At 47.8% G+C, this 21,850-nt stretch overlaps 1 protein-coding gene and 1 long non-coding RNA gene across 3 annotated transcripts in view; one reads left to right on the top strand and one right to left on the bottom strand.

The window, feature by feature from the left end:
• LOC138372422 (uncharacterized) overlaps nt 1–21,850 on the bottom strand; it is a 28,509-nt gene that overhangs the window by 4,711 nt on the left and 1,948 nt on the right. The gene's annotated exons all lie outside the window — the stretch shown is intronic.
• LOC123748449 (uncharacterized) overlaps nt 17,639–21,850 on the top strand; it is a 579,862-nt gene continuing 575,650 nt past the window's right edge. For both annotated transcript variants that reach the window (XM_069337906.1, XM_069337905.1), the window contains exon 1: nt 17,639–17,694. In XM_069337906.1, the coding sequence (XP_069194007.1) occupies nt 17,680–17,694 (15 nt within the window). In that variant the 5' untranslated portion in view covers nt 17,639–17,679. The remainder of the gene's footprint in view (nt 17,695–21,850) is intronic.

The raw sequence follows: 21,850 nt of genomic DNA, 5'->3' as shown, positions 1-21,850 counted from the left end.
GGTCGTTTTCGTGGCTATTCCTTTCTCTTCCCCTCCCCCCCCAGCCGTTGGGGATTCGAATTCTTCTGCTCTTTTGATTCGTGCTGATGTTCCCTTTGTTCCTTTACTTTTTCCTTCGCCTCTCCATTGTTCTGCTGTTCGTATCTTTGTGGGGAAATGGTACAGTTTGTTCCATTTATCTCCCCCCGAGTGTCCCGCTTTCTCTTCCTGATTTGAAACACCACCTAGACTCCTTGCCGGAGCCTATGCTCCTGCTGGGTGACTTCAATTGTCGTCATTCTCTTTGGGGTGACGTTCTGACGAATACCCGGGGTCGCCTTCTTGAGCCGTTTCTCCTCTCTTCTTCCCTGTCTCTTCTGAATTCTGGTGAGCCCACTCATTTGGACTCTCGGACTCGCACCCTTTCTTGTCTTGATCTTTCTCTCTGCTCTTCTTCTCTTTACTTAGATTTCACGTGGCAGGTTCTTGATGACCTCCATGGAAGTGATCATTTCCTCATCCTTGTTTCATTTTTCTCTTTTCGCCCTTCCCTCTCTTTCCCTTGGTGGCAGTTTGCTAAGGCGGACTGGAACTTATTTACCCTCGGTGCTACTCTGACCTCTCCCTTCTGCCTCTCTCTCTCGCTCTCCTCCTTTTTCATGACACTGTCTTCAACGCTGCCCTCCGCTCTATCCCTCGCTCTTCCTCTCGGGGTCCACAGAAGTGCGTTCCCTGGTGGAATGCGGACTGTGCTCGGGCTGTCAGCAGTAAGCGTGCAGCCTGGAAGAGGCACCGCCGTAGGCAGACGACCAATTTTCTTTTCTTTCGGAAAGCGAGTGCGGTGTCCCGTAGGGCCATCCGTACGGCTAAACGTGAATGTTGGGCATCTTATGTCTCAACATTTACGTCCGAAACACTTCTGGCCCAGATCTGGAAGCGTATCGGCAAGATGGCGGGTAAGTTCGTTCCCGATGTTTCACCGGTCCTTCACCTCTATGATACTCTTGTGGCGAACCCGTTGCAGGTCGCTTCCGTACTGGGTTCCCACTTTTCTTCTGTTATCTCTGGTCTTCATCTTCCCCAATCTTTTCTTCGTAAACCTGTCCTTAAGTCTCGTCCTTTAGATTTCTGCACTCGTCTTCAACTTCCCTATAATGATCCCTTCTCTCTCTCTCTCTGAACTTCGTTCTGCCCTGGCCATCTGTGGTTCTACAGCGGCGGGCTCCGATGGTATTCATTAAAAGATGCTTCGCCATCTCTCTCCGTGCACGTCTCAGTATTTACTGAGTCTGTATAATCGGATCTGGGAATCGTCGTCAGTCCCTGAAGAGTGGCTCGATGCCGTTGTCCTCCCTGTTCACAAACCGGGGTCTCTGGGTACTTCCCCTAAGGACTTCCGCCCTATTGCTCTCACAAGTTGTCTGCAAACTCTTTGAACGTATGGTTAACGTTCGTCTATTGTGGTTCTTGGAACACCATCACCTCCTCTCCCCTTCTCAATTTGGTTTCCGCAAGTGCCGCAGCACGACAGATGTCCTGGTGAACTTGGAGGTCTATATTCGTACTGCTTTTGCTGCGAAGGCCTTCGTTGTTGCCGTCCTTTTTGACCTGGAAAAGGCTTAAGACACCACTTGGCGATATCATATTCTATCACAACTTCATTCTTTTGGCCTTCGTGGTCATCTCCCTCTTTCTCTGCAGCTTCCTCTCCCGTCGTTCCTTTCGAGTGCGCCTTGGTACCGCTCTCTGCCTCTTTTCAGCAATACGAAGGTGTGCCCCAGGGTAGTGTTCTGAGCACTACTCTTTTTCTGGTTGCCCTCAATGGTCTTCTTTCCTCTCTTCCTTATGGTGTCTTCTCCGCTCTCTGTCGATGATCTTACCCTTTGCTGTCAGGGTGATGATTCGCCTCTCCTTCAATGCCGGCTTCAACTTGCAATTGATGCCGTGTCGTCTTGGGCCACCGATCATGGCTTTAAGTTCTCTACTTCTAAGACTTGTGCCATGACTTTTACGCGGAAACGGGTTGTTCTTCGTCCCTCTGTCACTTTATGGTCATCCTCTTGAATACAAAGATTCCGCGAAGCTTTTGGGGTTATTCCTTGACACTCGTTTGTCTTGGTCTCCCCATATCTCTTACCTCCGGGTTGAGTGCTCTAAGGCCCTTACCCTCCTTCGGGTCTTGTCCCATACTTCTTGGGGGGGCAGATAGGCGCGCATTCCTTGCTTTACATTCCTCTCTCGTCCTGTCTAAGCTCGATTATGGTTGCCCTGCTTACTCGTCTGCTTCTCCTTCTACTCTTCGCCGTCTTTATGCTTTGCATTATACTGGGTTGCGCCTCAGTTCTGGTGCCTTTCGTTCGACTCCCGTCCTTAGCCTGTATGTTGACACTGGCTTCCTGTCTCTCCAAGACCGCCGTCTTCGTTATCTTGCGCGGTCCTTACAACATCCTTCCTCTCGCCTCTGTCGTGCTTTATCTTTTACCCCTCCTGCGGTTCCTGTTCCTCTTCACCACCTCCCTCTTTCTGTCTGGTTATCACATCTCCAGGATTCTCTTTCTCTTTATTTCTAATGTTTGTCCACGTGTTCCTTCTTTGCCCCCATGGAGAGTCTCTCTTCCGCGGTTTTGTACTTCCTTGACCCGTATCACTAAAGCTTTTACCCCTCCTACGGTTCTAAAACGCCTTTTCCATGAGCACTTTTCTTCTCACTCCCGCTCCGTTTCTGTCTTCACCGATGGGTCTAAGTCGGCGGACGGTGGTGGCTACTCTGTTGTTTTTCCTAATCGCACTTATGTGTGTCTCTTACCTCCGGAGACTAGCGTCTTTACAGCGGAACTTTATGCTATTCTCTATTCTCTTCGTCTCCTGGTTTCTCGTTGTCAGTTTTCCTTTGTAGTTGTTGTTGACTCTCGTAGTGCCCTCATGGCTCTCGGGTCCTTTAATCCAGTTCATCCAGTGGTTGTCGAGATCCAGCATTGGCTGTTTCTCGTTCATAGTAAATTTAAGTCGGTTGAGTTTTGTTGGGTTCCCAGCCATATTGGTGTGTCTTTAAATGAGCGTGCGGATGCTGCCGCCAAGGAAGCTGTCCGCTCTTGTCCCATCTCTCGTAAGGGCATTCCGTATTCCGACTTTTACCCGGTTATCCATTCCTCAGTCCTTACCCGTTGGCAGGCTTCTTGGTTGTCTGTTACTGGTAACAAGCTACGTACTCTTAAATGTTGTGTTTCCTCGTGGCAGTCCTCCTTCCACCGTAACCGGCGGTGGGAAACAGCTCTGGCGAGGTTGCGTATTGGCCATACTCGCTTAACCCATGGTCACTTGATGGAGCGCCGCCCTGCTCCTTATTGTCCTAGTTGCATTGTCCCTCTTACGGTCGTGCATGTCCTTCTTGAATGTCCTGACTTCCAGGACGAGCGTATGTTTTGCTTTCCGACCGCCCCTCGCGGTCACCTGTCCCTCGATAGAATTCTTGGTGACTCGGATACTTTTGATATCGTTCGCCTTATGCGTTTTTGTTCTCGTATTGGCATCCTTGGTGATATTTAGCGCCCTCTGATTATTTTGCGTATTTGATGGTGCTACATAGCCTTCCCGGTTTGGTGCCTTCTTTTGATAATTACTTACTTAGCGCCCTCTGATTATTTTGCGCATTTGATGGTGCTACATAGGCTTCCCGGTTTGGTGCCTTCTTTTGATAATTACTTGTTCACTTGAATGAGTGAAATTACTGCTGCTAAGGAATCTGTCTACACTTGACCTATTTCCCAGTCTTTCCTTGGCTAATTTATGCCAAGTCGTTCATTTCTCGGGCAGAGACCATTGACAGTATCGCGTTAAATTGGGTAACAAATTTCGTGGTTTTTAAGGGTAGCCTGTACCCTCGGCTATCCTACCTCCACCGTAATTGTCACTGGGAAAACGACTTTGGCTAGGTAACACTTTGGCTATATTCGTTTAACTTACAGGCACTTAATTGAACACTCCCTTGCTTCTTGGTCCAAACGGCATTGTTCCACTGGTCGTGCATATCCTTGTTGGAAGTCTCAATAGATTAGTGTCTTGCTAACCAGTCATTCCTTGTGGTCGCTAAATATAATCCTCGGTGATTCTGATATTGCTCGCCTTAAGTGCACTTGTATAGCCTCGGTGTGATGTAGTGACAATTGAATAGCCATTGACAGATACTGCTAGCCTCGCCTGAATGGTGCCGACTTTTAATAATTACTCTTCCCACCTTCCTGTCCGGCTGGTTGTTACCGTGGCGGGGCTTGGTGGGCGGCTGCTAGTGTGATGCTCCTTAAGACAGTAGTCTGTCTGTTTGTATCCTTGTGCTCCTGCTGCCGCCCTCTATCCCCCCCCCCCTTCCCCTCTTCTCTTCTCGGTTATTTCTTGCTGACCTTGTGCCTGTTTTAATCCTTCTTTTTAGCGTTCTTTTGTTTTAATGCCTGGGTGGGTGTTTGAGGAAGTGAGGTTTGAGGCTCTTACACCTGTAGAACTGTAGTACCCAACGGCTCGAGCGAGGAGAACCTTTTGTCAATTCCCCTTTCGTCATTAAACCCGATATTGACGGACTGATGGCTCTTAAGGTGGCATTTGTGGGGCATATACTAGACTCGCCCCTAGAGGGCCCTGACAAGATCGGCGATAGCTTCTTGTTGGGTGTCCTGCCTCTAATTGTGGCTCCATGGTGGATGTGGGGACACATTCGTGAATGAGTTTCTTCTCGTATTTGTCTATGAATGTTCCTCTTGTACTCGGGCTCGTGGGGTGGAGGACCAAGCCCCTGAATAGGACTGTATTGGAAGACTGGGCTCTGTAGCCCCTGCTGTGTTGGGCTCCTCCTTTGACCCTTCTGACTACTCCCCTTGGTTACCATCCCACCTCTGTTGGGTAGAGCCACAAGCCCCCAGTGGTGACCACCATGTCTCTGGCACGGGTCAGTCTCTAGTGACTACTGCGCCTTTTAACTCCTCTAGGGGTTCTCATTGCCGTCTTCGACACGGCTGTACTCGCTCGATTCCTTCCTGTTCTGATGCGTATCAAGCCTTGGTTTGGTCCCGCAAAATACTTTGATCTGCTGCCTCTTTATTCTACTAATCCTGACGATTTCTCCCTCCATAGGCATCTTGATTCCATAGATGCCTTTGTTACCTTCAACACCGCCTGTCTCGGTACACGTGTCGTTGCTGCATCTACTCGGGATGCAGCCTCTCGCTTGGCTGCCTTATCCTGCCTTGGAAAGACCCCTGTTTGGGTCTCCCAGAAACCCTCGGTTGAATGCCAGTGTTGGCACTATTTTCCGCCCGCTCCATGTTGCAACCGGTGTTCGGAAAATGCAGGACTGCCACGATGATAATCGTCATATCCTCGAAGCCCAGGGTCATTCTATCCTCCAGGTAGACGAGTTTACTCGTCTCCCCCCCATGTGGTCGTCGCCGTCGGCCCCTTTGGGTTGTGAAGATCACCTTTGGTAGGACCCTTCCGCTCTGTCTGTGAGAAATTTTTACCAACTATATATTATCTAAGGAATGTGATTTCTATATCGTATCTAAATCATAACAAAATCATATCAAAATCATATCAGAATCACTATAGATTAATTATGTCTGGGCCATACATGAAAATGCCAATGATAACATAGACCATAGGGCCCTTGGTTGCCTACGTGACTGAGCATGATTTCTTAAGGAACCAAAAGCTTCTAGAAGGATTTCTTAAAAATTATTGGAACACTTGAATCGATTTCTGGAAGGGATTAAATCAAATCCTTAAGTATCTTTAGTACACTAAAGTACTAATTGTCTTTAAATCCTATACATAATTATATTATAATCACATCTTGTCTTAATCCCCTCCTCCCTGTTCAGCTCGTTGATGCCGTGAGGGGGTCTTAGTGGCCGGCTGCCGGAGTGCAATGGTCCTCGGAACAGTCCTCTGTTCTTTTGTAGCCGTGTGCTCCTGCTGCTGTCCTCTCTAATTGTGCTGAACCACATTTCCCTTTCCTTCTGTTTCGTTTTTCTCCCACCTCTTTTCCTATCTGCTTGTCGTTTCCTGCTAATCTTATGCTTGTTTTGGTTATTCCTTTGGACTTCTTCTATTTTGAAGCCCGGATGCTTTTGGAGGCATACACTTACACCCGTAGAACTGTAGTACCCAATGTCGAGAGCGAGGGGAACCTTTTATTGTCAATCCTCCTTTCGTCACTGAACCCGATCTCGACGGACTAACGGTTTTTAAGATGGCGTTTATGGGGCGAATGCTCACAACGCACCCCAAGGAGACCCCGGCATGATCGGAGATAACTTCTTGTTGGGTGTCGTGCCTCTAGTTGTGGCTCCATGGTGGGTGTGGGGGGCACATTCGTGAATATTTCTTTCTCGTACCCATGTTGCATTCTTTTCCTCCTTTACCTTCTCAGGCTCGTGGGTTGGGCGACCAAGCCCCTGAGTCGGTTCTTGTTGAAAGACCAGGCTCTGTAGCCTCTTCTGCATTGGGCCCCGACCTTGCTCCTCCTTTGGCCTCTCTGACTATTCCCCTCGGCTCCCCTCCCTCCTCTGTAGTTGGGTCGAGCCCCAAGCCCCCAGTGGTGACTACCTCGTCCCCTGGCCTGGCTCAGTCTCTAGTTGACTACTGCGCCTTTTAACCCCTCTCTCTCTGGGGGTTCTCGACGCCGTCCTCGACACGCCGCATTCGCTCGATTCCTTCCCGTTCTGATGCCTATCAAGCCTTGTTTGGTCCCGCCTCATGGGCCAAATACTTCGATCTCCTCCCTCTTGATTCTGCGCCTCCTGACGATTTCTCCTTTCATAGGCATCTTGTTGATTCCGTAGATGCCTCTGTCACCTTCATCCCCAACTGTCTCGGTACACGTGTCGTTGCTGCTCCTTCTCAGGATGCGGCCTCCTGCTTGGCTGCTATATCCTGCCTTGGCGAGACCCCTGTTCGTGTCTCCAAGAACCAGTGTTGGCACCATCCTCCTCCTCCTCCTTCCGCCCCATGTTGCAACCTTTGTTCGGAATCTGCAGGACTGCTAAAATAATATTCAGCATATCCTTGACGCCGAGGGCCATTCTGTTCTCCAGGTAGAACGTTTACTCGTCCCCCTCGTGGTCGTCGCTATCAGTCCCTTCGGGTTGTGAAGATTACTTTTGATGGTAGGACCCTTCCACCCTCTGTCATTCTTGCTGGTGCCAGGTGCTCTGTCCAGGAGTACGTTCCTTCTCCTAAGCTCTGTAACAAGTGCTGGAGGTTTGGGCATGGTGCCCTCCGCTGCTCGGGGACTGTCTCTGTCCTTTGTGTGGGAGCGAAGGTCACTCTAAGTTGGAGTGCACTTCTCCCCAGGCTCGCTGCCTCAAGTGTGGTGAGGTCCTACCTTCTCCCGTGCCTGCATCCATTACAAGCTTGAGGCAGCCGTCTTCAACTTGAAGCACCGGAAGCATTTATCTTTTCCTGAGGCGAGGCGCCAGGTTCGCCGGCTCCCGCCTTATGCTAACGTCTCTTATGCTCACGTGTTGCACTCTTCCTCTCCTCGTCCTTCCCACCTTCCTCAGACTCTCAACTGTTTCCGGGCTTTGGACCCTGATGCGCCCACTGCCCCCTCCTTTGTTCCTTTGAGTTCTGTACCGAAGGGTCCCCCTCCTGGTCCTCTGTCTGGGGTTCCCCTTCTTTCTACCCGGTCTGTCATGTCTCCTGTGTCTTCCTCCTCGTCTCCCTCCGATCCTCTTTCCCATCCTTCTCCTCCATCTACTGATTCTCCCCGCCGCCTGTCAGTGCGGGCTGATGTCCATCGCCGTCGTGTGTGCTCTCGTTCAGCTTCTGTTGAGACGCTGGAATCCATTGCCCAGTACATATTTGCTGGGACACCTGTCTTTCAGTCAGAAGCATACGCCTGGTTCCTCAACTTCCTCCTCCGCTGCGGGTAAGAAGGCTTCGCTTTCTTCCTCGGCGCCTACTTCTGACTCTATTGCTCCCTCCCCTCCCATTTCAGTGGTTGCGCCCCCGTTCCTGCTATGGAGATTTCTTTGGCCCCCGCTTCCCTCTCGGTTGCTGCCCTTGCTGAGGTGCACTCCCCTTTTTCTACTCCCTCTTCCTGCTGCTGTCCTTGACTGCTCCTCACGGTTGCCTCCTCCTCCTCCGGACCCAGCCCGTCTGCCTCTGATCTGTTCTCCCGCTTGTCCTTTCTCTTCTCGTTGATGTCTATTCAATGGAACGTTCGGAGTTATTACGCCAATTTCCTTGAACTCCAACTTCCGATTTTGCGGTCTTCGCCCCTTCGTGTCTGTCTCCAGGAGCCGATGCTTGGTACTCGTCTTGGTTGCTTTCGTGGCTATTCCTTTCTCTCCCCCCTCCCGCAGCTGTTGCTGAGGCTCCTAACTCTTCTCCTCTTGATTCGCTCCGATGTTCCTTTTGTCCCCTTAATTTTTCCTTCGCCTCTCCATTGTTCTGCTGTTCGTATCTTTGCCGGAGCCTGTGCTTCTGCTGGGTGATTTCAATTGTCGTCATTCCCTTTGGCCCGAGGTCGCCTTCAAGAGCCGTTTATCCTCTCTTCTTCCCTGTCTTTTCTGAATTCTGGTGAGCCCACGCATTTGGACTCACGGACTCGCACCATTTCCTGTCTTGATCTTTCTCTTTGCTCGTCTTCCCTTTATTTGCGGTCCTTGCAACATACTTCTTGTCGCCTCTGTCGTGCTTTAAATTTTACCCATCCTGCGGTTCCTGTTCCTCTTCACCACCTCCATCTTTCTGTCCGGTTATCTCACTTACAGGATTATCTTTCCTTTCTTATTTCTAACATTTCTCCTTGTGTTGTTCCTTCTTTGCCCCTGTGGAGAGAGCCCCTTCCGCAATTTTGTACATCCTTGACCCGCATCACTAAAGCTTTTACCCCTCCTACAGTTCTAAAACGCCTTTTCCTTGAGCACATTTCTTCTCACTCCCACTCCGTTTCCGTCTTCGCCAATGGGTCTAGGTTTGCGGACTGTGTTGGCTACTCTGTGGTTTTTCCTGATCACAGTTATATGTGTCGCTTACCTCCGGAGACAAGCATCTTCACAGCAGAGCTTTATGCTATTCTCTATGCTCTTCGTCTCCTGCTCTCTCGTTGCCAATCTTCCTTTGTAGTTGACTCGTAGTGCCCTCATGGCTCTCGGGTCCTTTAATCCGGTTCATCCAGTGGTTGTCGAGATCCAGCATTGGCTGTTTCTTGTTCACAGTAAATTTATGTTGGTTAAGTTTTGTTGGGCTCCCAGCCATATTGGTGTCTCTAAATGAGCGTGCGGATGCTGCCGTCAGGAAAGCTATCTGCTCTTGTCCCATCTCTCATAAATGTATTCATTATTCCGACTTGCCTAGTAATCCTTACCTCCATACTTACCCGTTGGCAGGCTTATTGGTCGTCTGTTACTGGTAACAAACTACGTTCTCATAAAAGTTGTTTGTCCTCGTGGCGTCCTCCTACCACCGTAACCGGCGATGGGAAACGGCTCTGGCGAGGTTGTGTACTTGCCATACTTGATTAACTCATGATCACTTGGAGCGCCGTCCTGCTCCTTATTGTCCTAGTTGCATTGTCCCTCTTACGGTCGTGCATGTCCTTCTTGAATGTCCTGACTTCCAGGACGAGCGTGTGTCTTGCTTTCCGACCGCCCCTCGCGGTCACCTGTCCCTCGATAGAATTCTTGGTGACTCGGATACTTTTGATATCGTTCGCCTTATGCGTTTTTGTTCTCGTATTGGCATCCTTGGTGATATTTAGCGCCCTCTGATTATTTTGCGTATTTGATGGTGCTACATAGCCTTCCCGGTTTGGTGCCTTCTTTTGATAATTACTTACTTACTTACTTATGGTCGTGCATGTCCTTCTTGAATGTCCTGACTTCCAGGACTAGCGTATGTCTTGCTTTCCGACCGCCCCTCGCGGTCACCTGGTTCTCAATAGAATTCTTGGTGACTCGGATACTTGTGATATCGTTCGCCTTATGCATTTTTGTTCTCGTATTGGCATCCTTGGTGATATTTAGCGCCCTCTGATTATTCAGCACATTAATGGTGCGACAGCCTTCCCGGTTTGGCACCTTCTTTTTGATAATTACTTACATATCACCGAGGCTGTACAAGTTGCACTCGAGGCAATCAATCAGAATCACTAAGGATTATATTTATCGACAGTGACCACAAGGAATGACTGGTTAGCAAGACACTAATGTTCTGAAAAATTGAGACTTTCAACAAGTATATGCACGACCATGGTGGAACAATGCAGTTTGGACTAAGGAACAAGGGCGTGTTCAATTAAATGCTTGCGATTTAAGCAAATATAGCCAATGGGTTACCTAGCCAGAGTCTTTTTCCCACTGCCGGTTAAGGTGGTAGGAGGAAGGCCACTGGGACACACTACTCTTAAGAGTACGCACTTTGTTACCAATAACAGAAGACCAAAATCTTCCAGCAAGCAAAGATGGAGGCACGAATAACTAACAGTCAGAAAAAGGAATTCTTTTACCGGAGATGGGACAAGTGCAGATAGCTTCCTTAGAGGCAGCATCTAGCATGCTCATAGAGACACCAACATGGCTGTTAACCCAGCAAAACTCAACTTAAACTTACTGGAGATAAGAAACAGCCGATGTTGATTCTGTGACCACCGGGTGGACTGGATTAGAGGACCCTAAAGCCATGAGGCCACTACGAGTGCCAACTACCACCACAAAGGAGGATTGACACCGGGGAAAGCAGGAGACGAAGAGCATAGAGAATAGCACAAAGTTCTGCTGTGAAGATCCTAGCCGCCGGAGGAAGGCGACACACACAAGTGTGGTCAGGAAAAAACAGTAGCCCACACTGTCAGCAGACTTAGACCCATCAGTGATCATGGGAACGGAGTGGGAGTGAGAAGAAAAGTGCTCAAGGAAGAGGCGTTTCAAAACTGTAGGAGGGAAAAAAGCTTTAGTGATGCAGGGTTAGAGAAGTACAAAATTTGGGAAGGGGGAGACTCCACAGGGGCAAGGATGGAACAATACGAGAAGAAACATTGGTAATATGAACCAAAGGAGAATCTTTTAAGTGAAACAAACTGACAGAAAGGTGGTGGTGAAGAGGAACAGGAACTACAGGAGGGGTAAAAATCAAAGCAGGATAGAGGCGAGAGTGAGGATGCTGTAAGGATCGTGCAAGATAGCAAAGTCTAGCAATCACGGCGGTCCTGGAGGGACAGGAAGCCAGTGTCAGCATACAAGCTGAGGGTAGGAATTGAACGAAAAGAACCAGAGCTGAGGCACAACCCAATATGGTGTAAAGGATCAATACGGCGAAGAGTAGCAGAAGCAATGGCATGCAGGGCAACCATAATCTAGTTTAGACAGGACGAGAGAGGAAAGCAAATTGATGAGCGTGCGCCTATCCGCTCCAAGAAATATGGGACAAAACCTTCAGTAGGTTAAGGGCCTTTGAGCATTCAACACGGAGGTAAGAGTTATGGGGCGACCAAGACAAACGAGTGTCAAATAATAACCCCAAAAGATTTGCAGAATCTTTGTACTCAAGGGGATGACCATAAAGTGACAGGGACGAAGAACGACCCACTTCAGAGTAAAAGTCATGGCACAAGTCTTATTAGAGAACTTCAAGCCATGATTGGTGTCCTAAGATCAATCACGGCATCAATCACAAGTGGAAATCGCCGTTGAAGGAGAGGCGAATCACCACCTCTACAGCAAAGAGTAAGATCGTCAACATAAAGAGGGAAGACGATGCCAGAAGGAAGGTAGGAAAGAAGACCATTGAGGGCAACCAGAAAAAGTGTAGTGTTCAGAACACTACCTTGGGGTACACCATCGTACTTCCTTAAAGAGGCGGTGAGAAAGGTTACCAAGCCTGACTCTAAAGGTACGACTAGAGAGAAAGCTTGAAGGAAGAGAGGGAGATTACCACAGAGGCTAAAAGAACGAAGTTGGGACAGAATATGGTATCTCCAAGTCGTGTCATAAGCCGTTTCCAGGTAAAAATAAAAAGAAAAGCAACAACAGAGGTCTTCGCAGGAAAACCAGTACGAATAAAGACCTCCGAGTTCTCCAGGACATCTGTTGTGCTGCAGCACTTGCGAAAACCAAACTGAGACTGGGAGAGGTGGTGACAGTGTTCCAAGGACCACATCAGACGAACGTTAACCATACGTTCAAAGAGTTTGCAAACACAACTCGTGAGGACAATAGGGCAAAAATCTTTCGGGGATGTCCCAAGAGACCCTGGTTTCCGAACAGGGAGGACAACAGCATCGAGCCAGTCCTCGGGCACTGACGACGACTCCTAGACCCGATTATACAAAGTCGGTAAATTCTGAGACGTGCACGGAGGGAGACGGCGAAGCATCTCATAATGAATTCCATCGGAGCCCGCCGCCGTAGAACCGCAGAAGGCCAGGGCAGACTGAAGTTCAGAGAGAGAGAGAGAAGGGATCCTTATAGGGAAGTCTGAGATGGATGCAGAAATCTAAAGAACGAGGTTAAAAAACAGGCTTACGTAGAAGGAAGATTGAGGAAGATGAGAACCAGAGCTGACAGAAGAAAAGTGAAACCCAGTTCAGTCGTGACCTGCAACGGGTCCGCCACAAGAGTACCACGGAGGTGAAGGACCGGCGAGACATCGGGAATGAACTTACCCGCAACCTTGCGGATACGCTTCTAGATTTGCGGCAGAGGAGTTTTGGAGGTAATGGTGGAAACATAAGACTTCTAACACACACTATTAGCTGTACGGATGGTCCTATGGGCCACTGCACTCGCCTTCCGAAAGAAAAGAAAAGAATCAGCTGTCTGCCGGCGGTGGTGCGTCTTCCAGTCTGTATGCTTACAGCGGACAGACAGCCTGAGTACAACCCACATTCCACCAGGGAACGTACTTCTGCGTTTCCCGAAATGAAGAACGAGGAATAGAGTGGAGGGCAGCGTCGAAGATGGTGTCATGAAAAAGGAGGAGGGTGCGAGGGAGAGGCAGAATCGAAAGGTCGGAGAGAGCAGCACGGAGCGTAAAGAGGTTCCAGTCTGCTTTGGCAAACTGCCACCTAGGGAAGGAGAGGGAGAGTGAAAAGAGAAAACGGTAACAAGGATGGGGAAATGTTCACTGCCATGGAGGTCATCAAGAACCTGCCAAGTGAAATCCATGTAAAGAGACGGCAAGCAGAGAAAAAGATCAAGACAGGAAAGGGAATGAGTCAGAGAGTCGAAATTAGTGGGCTCACCAGAATTCAGAAGAGACAGGGAAGAGGAGAGGATGGTCGGTTCAAGAAGGCAACCTCCGGTGTTTGTCAGAACATCTCTCCAGAGGACATGTCGACAATTGAAATCACCCAGGAGGAGCACAGGCTCTGGCAAAGAGTCCAGAAGGTGTTTAGGATCGAGAAGAGAAAGCCAGACATTTGGGTGGAGATAAATAGAACAAACCGTGTACCATTTACACACAAACATGCACAGCAAACATTGGAGAGGCGCCAAAAAAAGGAGGGGGACGAAGGGAACATCAGAACGAATCAAGAGAGCAGAAGAGTTATAGCCCCAGCTTTTGCCGTGTGTGTGGGGGGGGGGAGGAGAGAAAGGAATAGCCACAATAGCGACCAGGACGGGCACCAAGTATCGGCTCCTGGAGACAGACACAAAGGGGCGAAAACTGAGAAATTAGAAGTTGGAGGTCATGGAAATTGTTCGCAATAACCACGAATTTTCCATTGAAGAATAGACATCGACAAAAGAGAAAGGACAGCAACAGAGAACAATGTAGGAACAAAGGTTAAAAAGGAACACAGCACGTCAAAGAAGTTGCAGGAACAGGGTCAGGGTTAAGGGGCATGAGTAATCTGAGTAAGGATGGAGGGAAGGGAGCGGGAGGACAGATCAGGGGCGAACGAGCAGGATCCGGATTAGGAGGAAGATGAGTGAAGGGGGGGACAACCGCGGGTGAAGGAGAGCAGCAGGAGGAGGGGCAGAAACAAGGGCAGCAACCGAGAGGGAAGCGGGGGCCAAAGGAACCTCCATAGCAGGAACAGGGGGTGCGACCACCGAAACGGGAGAGAATGGAGTGAGAGTCAGAGGTAGGGGGCGAGGATGAAATCGAAGCCTTCTTACCCGATGGGGAGGAGGAAGGAGACGAGCCAGGCTTTCGCTTCTGACTCAAAGAGACAGGCGTCCCAACAACAGCATACTGGGCAACAGACTCAAGCGTGTCAACAGGAGATGAAGAACGAGAGCAAACAATACGATGACAGCTGAGAGAAGTGATGGACACCAGGCCGCACAGACAGGCGGCCTGGTTAGCAAAGAGATGGTGGAGAAGGATGGGAAGGAGGATCGGAGGGAGATGAGGAAGAAAACACGGGAGACATGCCAGACTGGGTAGAAAGAAGGGGAACCCCAGACATAGTACCATGAGGGGACCTGTCAGAGCAGAAGTTAAAGGAACAGGAGGAGGCGGTGGGCGGGTCTGGAAATGGTTGTGAGACTGAGGAAGGTGGGAAGGACGAGGAGAGGAAGAGCGCAACACGCGATCATAAGAGACGCCAGCGAAAGGGAGGAGATGGCGAACTTGGCGTCTTGCCTCAAGAAAAGACGAACATTCCCGGTGCTTCAAGGTGAGGACGTCTGCTTCAAGTTTGTAATGTACGGGAGAAGGTAGGGTGGGTCTCACCACAATTGAGTCAGCGAGGCCAGGAAGATGTGCATTCCGACTTAGAGTGACCTTCGTCACACACATGGGACAGAGAAAGACAGTACTGGAGCATCAGAGTGCACCATGCCCTAACCTCTAGCACTTATTACAGAGCCGAGGAGAGGACTGTACTCGCGGACGGAGCACCTAGCACCAGCAAGAATGCAAGAGGGCAGAAGTGTTCGACTATCAAAAGTAATCTTCACAACCCGCAGGGGTTGACGGCGACGACCACGAGGGGGACAAGTAAACATGTCCCCCTGGAGGACAGAATGGTCCTGGGCTTCGAGGATATGCCGAATATCTTGGTGGCAGTCCTGTAGATTCCTAACACCGGTTGCAACATGGTGAGGGAGAACAGTGCAAACACTGGCATTCAACCGAACGTTCTTAGTGATAAGAACAGGGGCCTCGCCAAGGCAGGATAAGGCGGCTATGTGGGTAGCTGCATCCTGAGAATGAGCAGCAATGACGCGTGTACCGAGATGGGTGGGGTTGAAAGTAACAGAGGCATCTACTGAATCAACAAGGTGCCTATGGAGGAAGAAATCGTCAGGAGGTGTAGAATCCAGAGGGAGGAGATCAAAGTATTTGGGCCACGAAGCGGGACCAATCAAGTCCTGGTACGCATTAGTATGGGAAGGGATCGTGCAAGTGTGGCTGTGGCATGGACGGCTATGAGAATCACTCGACCATCACAACCGGACCAAAGAGGATGGTAGCCGAGGCTAATTCCCCATCCTCCTGCCGGCACTCTGATGGTAATCTTGCGCATGGTACTTTATCAAATCACCTCATTTTTTGGCGCACACGTGAGGAACACAAATGTGAATTAGCTATGGCTACCATCTACAAAATCTACATAGCCGTGAAGGAGGTCAAGTAATATTCGATTAGTTATGGGGTTAAGTGGTCCCTTGCCTGCATTGTTGATATTGTCAATGGCCACTTCTAGCAGCGGCAACTGGGCACTTCTAGCAGCGGCAACTGGCCACTTCTGGCAGCGGCAACTGGCCACTTCTAGCAGCGGCAACTGGGCACTTCTAGCAGCGGCAACTGGCCACTTCTGGCAGCGGCAACTGGCCACTTCTGGCAGCGGCAACTGGCCACTTCTGGCAGCGGCAACTGGCCACTTCTGGCTGCGGCAACTGGCCACTTCTAGCAGCGGCAACTGGCCACTTCTAGCAGCGGCAACTGGCCACTTCTAGCAGCGGCAACTGGCCACTTCTGGCAGTGGCAACTGGCCACTTCTGGCAGCGGCAACTGGCCACTTCTGGCAGCGGCAACTGGCAATGTGCATGTTATGGTCGTAGCGGGAAGAGTAACAAGCGTCATGGACCCCGGTTGAGGATGTGGGACATTTGGGGCTTGAATCTAATTATTTAAATATTAATATAGTAAAATAAATTACGAAGGACCACCCGCTTTTATAGTAAAGAGGGAAACTGAGAATTTCTGATCATTAGATAATTCCTAGATGAACCAGTAACTATGGATAAAATACTAGAGAATATGATCATAGAAATAATTAATGTGCTGTATAATTAAATGAATGAAACCCTCAAACACCTACATTGGGGGGTTATTACTGGAACTCAGTACGTCCAGGAACTAGTGTGGTTCGTTCACTAATCCAAGATATAATAATCTAATCCTATGAATTATTGAGAAACCAATGTCATTACCAAAAATGGGAACATAGATTATGAGTATAATAATGATAATCACAATAAACACATGTTAATCCAAAAGAGTTCTGCATGTAAATAATTCCAAATAATTAATAATGGAAAACAAAGGAATCTTAGCTTAATGACGATTCCCTTGTGTAAGTCACGATGCTTCCTCCGAATCTCCTGGGCTCGGCTAGATGACGAGTGGGATGGATTAACATGGGAGAAGGCAGCAGGGAGAATTCTTCTCACGTGCTGCAAAACAAATATTTACAGTAGCAACTAATTAAACTACTGAATCTCTATGTTCAAGAAATTAATATTAATAAGAGATAATGGGTAATAACCTGTGGTTTGGTGTTGGTATACGTCGTCACGACTAATCACCCAGCTACTATTCTACACCTTACACGATGCATCAAATAAGGATAAGATACTTAGCTAATATGGGCACTGTATAAGTTTTAAGATTGCTGAAATTCGCGCCCCAGGCTCTGGCTTCACCTATCCTGGATAATGGCGCGCTTCACTGGCCGGTCACGTGTAGTCAAGAACCAGATTAAAAAGGTTCCTTATATTACGCTGACACCGGTTGAAGATATTGTCTGCAAGGTTGTTCACGCCTCACAGTGGCAACTTTCATCTGAGGATGGATAACGTTTACCCTGATGACTGGATAATGGCGTCTCCTCGTGAGCACGACGCGAACAGGTCCGCCCGAGAGCTTATGCACACGTGTACTGGCGTGCCCTCCTACCCCACGCCGCATCTCGCGTTCATTAGACAAATAATTGTCATGAATATTAGTATTTCTCGCAAATGTTGGAGACAGGACGGGTTTATTATTTAGAAGAGGGAAAAATTATTATTTGCCAGTTTCGTGGTAGTAAACATATATGGGAGAGGAATTAATGTCTCTCCATGGCATTCACTTGTGACGTTAATTTTTATTACTAGATAACTGCTATGACTCTAACGCTCTATTCGGCTTTTAGTTGGAGGTCAATTTATCTGTAATTAATTATCACACAGAACGCCTTGGTTATAGAGAATCGAATTCAATTCTCAGATACATTGGATATAATGTGTTTATTGTAATGAAATCTGACGCAATACTGGCGTTGGGTGGCGTGAGAATTCTAGCCTACTGCACAGATGAAATTATTAGTACATGAGAATTCTACGTGGTGTTAATTTTACTTACTACAAAGATTAGTAGCATTAGTAATAATTAATGAGAATACAACAGCGTTGTATTCGGTGTTGGAAATTTCCAACAGAAGAGTAGCCAATTACAAGCCAAGAAAGAACTCTTGCGTCAGACTATTAACCAATGAGAAGCAATGTGGTGAGTATATAACTGGGAGCTGGGGCCGTAGTGTGTCAGTTACCTCCTCTCCTCCACAGTAAGACGTCATATTATAGCGAATGTTTCTGTTATTATGTTAAGTTTTGTTGAAGTGTTTGTTATATGTATTTTGTTGGTTTGACTTTAAGTTTTCTAATAAGTATTCAAGTACCTGACTAAACCTCTTAAAGGTTTATTGCTACAAAGCTCTATCGTGCCTCGTGTTTTAGTAGTGAGTATTCAAAGCTACCACAATGTTCTTAAATAGGTGTCTTAGATCTGTCCCCGTGATCAATTTGGAGGTGGTTAGTTCACTGCAATTACTCTAAACTGGAAGGTGGAGCCTGGCAGCAACTTAAGTAATTTTTTTAAGCATAATGACCAATTTTAAAGGTACTTTCCAGGGTAGATGCTACTGCCATAAGACCTTAACATTGACATCTGGTAGACAACCTTGTGGCAGTCAATCTACAAATTATGTCCGTTATTTGGTTACTAAAAATAAATTTGAAATAAATATGGTGGAAACGGAATATGATAATCTTAATGAAGTTGACCAGAATGTTAAGTTGGACCCCTTGCACTTAATTCCATAAACTCTGACTTCTCTAATTTTCCTTCAACAAATGCTACAGAACTCTCACGTCCAACAGTATTGGCCGTACTGGTGGTAAGGAATTAGGATGTGAGTACTGCAGTACATGTACTGAACCATGACTTCATATTGCCCAGCACCTCCAAACATTAGTACCTCTAGTCTTGGAGGTTAGCACAAAGACCCTCCCGAAAACTTGTCCATTTAATAAGTTTTAGTTGAAAGTAAACAAATTTCACCTTGATCAAAACATGTGTAAAGCTTTAAATGTTCCTGGCCCAACAATGTAAACTGATAATTGCCAGTAATAATTCGTTAGTGGACTAACTTCCTTCTTCAAAAATGGTATGCATGGAATGAGTCTCGTCAGATCGGTTGAAGCTTGTTAAACTTTGTGAAAGTACGGCCACTTTGCCCTCTATAGGAGTAGATACAAATGGCACGTACGTGTATTGAACCTATAGGGCACTGATCCTGATGCACAATAACTTGTTTAACGAAGCGGGTATCTAAAGTTAAAAAAAACCTCTTCTATGGTAGTAAAGGCTGAACATTACACAAAACTCTGCAAACGAGACTGGGGGTTGGGTGGATAATTTACACTTTTAATTTTCTGGTGATCGTACCGGTAGGATCACAAACTCGTTGGAGGCAAAAGTTTACTGCTTTAAACGTACTCTAGTATTTTCCCAGGCTGGAGACCAGGTGTATAACATTGATTATTGCTCTGGCAATAGTGCTAACCAGTCGAACTTTTTGCTGGAATAAATTGTTTTAACTATGTTCATGTAAACAAAGTAATTGCAGTAATCGACGGATAATTACTACGTCAAGCTCCCTCCGCGGTGTGTTCTTGCCGTGGTGAAGCTCGCGTACACGTCCCTGGGACCCGTGAAGGTTGCCTTTGCCTTTTTTTCTCTCTCTCTCTCTCTCTCTCTCTCTCTCTCTCTCTCTCTCTCTCTCTCTCTCTCTCTCTCTCTCTCTCTCTCTCTCTCTCTCTCTCTCTCTCTCTCTCTCTCTCTCTCTCTCTCTCTCTCTCTCTCTCTCTCTCTCTCTCTCTCTCTCTCTCTCTCTCTCTCTCTCTCTCTCTCTCTCTCTCTCTCTCTCTCTCTCTCTCTCTCTCTCTCTCTCTCTCTCTCTCTCTCTCTCTCTCTCTCTCTCTCTCTCTCTCTCTCTCTCTCTCTCTCTCTCTCTCTCTCTCTCTCTCTCTCTCTCTCTCTCTCTCTCTCTCTCTCTCTCTCTCTCTCTCTCTCTCTCTCTCTCTCTCTCTCTCTCTCTCTCTCTCTCTCTCTCTCTCTCTCTCTCTCTCTCTCTCTCTCTCTCTCTCTCTCTCTCTCTCTCTCTCTCTCTCTCTCTCTCTCTCTCTCTCTCTCTCTCTCTCTCTCTCTCTCTCTCTCTCTCTCTCTCTCTCTCTCTCTCTCTCTCTCTCTCTCTCTCTCTCTCTCTCCTTTTTTTTTTTTTTTTTTTTTTTTTTCTTCTTCTTCTTCTTCTTCTTCTTCTTCTTCGACACGGCCCTCACTCCCTGGTGGACTACGCTCGGGCAGTAAGCGTGCAATCGGTAGAGACTGCATACAGTTGAGTCTTTTTCTTTTTTTTCGAAAAGTGTGGCGGCCCAAAGGACCATCGGTACAGCTAAACGTGTGTACTGTCTTGTCTCCACCATTACGTCTGAAACTACTCCTGCTGCCGATCTGGAAGTGTCTAAAAGATAGCCGGTAACTTTGTTCCCGATGTATCGCCAATCCTTCACCTGATACTCTTGTGGGGGGGGGGGGGGGGGGACTAGTTGCACATCGTGACTGAATTGGGTTCCCACTTTTCATGTTATCTCTGGTTCTCGTCTTCGAGCTTTCCTTCTTCGTAAGTCATCTTGAATCTCTACCTTTAGATCTCTGTACCCATCTCAGCCTTCCCAATAACGATTCCTTCTCTGAGCTTGTCCATCCTGGCCCTCTGAGGTTCTACGATGGCGGGCTCTGATGGCATTCATTATGAGATGTGCACAGAGGCAGGTTATGAAGTCTCATTTAGTTTCGGTTTCCAGAAACTTATTTAGTTTATTTAATCAGACCTGGGAGTCTTGGTCAATCCTTGAGGACTGGCTTGATGCGGTTGTCCTCACACCAGAACGTAAGATTAATGAACGTATGTAGTTCTTGGAACACTATCACCACGTCTCCCCTTCTCAACTTGGTTTTCGCATGTGCTCCAACAAAACAGATGTCCTGATGAACTAGATCTCTATTCATACTACTTTTTCTGAAAGGATCTCTTGTTGCCGTCCTTTTTGACCTGGAAAAGCCTTAAGACACTACCTGGCGGTATCATTCTGTCCAACTTCATTCTTTTGGCCTTTGTGGGGAAACTTCCTCTCGTCCGCTAAAGTTTCCTCTCCTCGTTCCTTCAGTGAGGCTTGGTACCACTCTCTGCCCTTTTAAGGCAATATGAGCGAGTACCTAAAGGTAGTGTTCTGAACACTACTTCTTCTGGTTGCCCTCAATGATCTTCCTTCTGGCATCTTCTCGGCTCTGTCGACGCTCTTAACCTTGCTATCGGTGATAATTCGCCTTTTCAACGGCGGCTTCAACTTGCAATTGGTGTCGTGTCATCTTAAGCCACCGATCATGGCTTGGTTCTCCAAAACTTGTGCTATGACATCTACTCGGAAGCGTGTAGTTTTTTCCGTCCATCCTTGTTCCTTCATGGTCTTCCCCTTGAGTAAAAGAATTCGGTTAAGATTATGGTGTTAATCTTTGACACTCGTTTGTCTTGGTCGCCCCATATCTCTTACTTCAGAGTTAAAAGCTCTGAGGCCCTTAACCTCCTCAAGGTGTTGTCCCATACTTTTTTTTTTTTTTTTTGGGGGGGGGGGGGGTGTGCTCTGTCTTCCTGTCTAAACTACATTATGGTTGCCCTGTTTACTTGCCTGCTACTCCTTCTATTCTTCGCAGTCCTGATGCCTTACACCATACTGGGTTGCGCCTCGGTTCTGGTGCCTTTCATTTAACTCCAGTCCTCGGCTTGTATGTTGACACTGGCTTCCTATCTCTACAGGGCTGCCATAATTGCTACTGTCTTCGCTATTCTGTGCGGTCCTTAGAACTTTTCCTATCGCCTCTGTCGTGCTTCGCCTTTTACCCCTCCTGTATTACATGTCCCTCTTCACCACCTTCCTCATTTTGTCTGGGGTATATCTAACATTGTTCTCATTTAGTCCTTATTTCCAACGTTTCTCATCATATACTTTTTCCTTAGTGGGGGGGGGGGGGGTCTCTCCAATGGTCTCCCCCACTCCCCAATTGCGTTTTCCTTTACCCCTCCTTCCCAAAAGTTCTGTACATCCTTGAACCACATCACTAAAGCTTTTATACATCTTCTGGTTCTGAAATGCCTTTTCCTTGAACACTTTTCTTCGCACTCCCGCTCAATTTCCATCTTCACCGATGGGTCTAAGTTTGCGGATAGTGTAGGCTACTGTTGTTTTTCCAGACCGCACTTGTGTCGCCTCCCTTCAAAGACTTGGGTCTTCACAGTGGAAATTTATATTCTATTAGCTATTCT

This window comes from Procambarus clarkii, chromosome 38, assembly GCF_040958095.1.
Source record: "Procambarus clarkii isolate CNS0578487 chromosome 38, FALCON_Pclarkii_2.0, whole genome shotgun sequence".
Lineage (NCBI taxonomy): Eukaryota > Metazoa > Arthropoda > Malacostraca > Decapoda > Cambaridae > Procambarus > Procambarus clarkii.
This window is presented reverse-complemented; position numbering and strand designations above follow the sequence as displayed.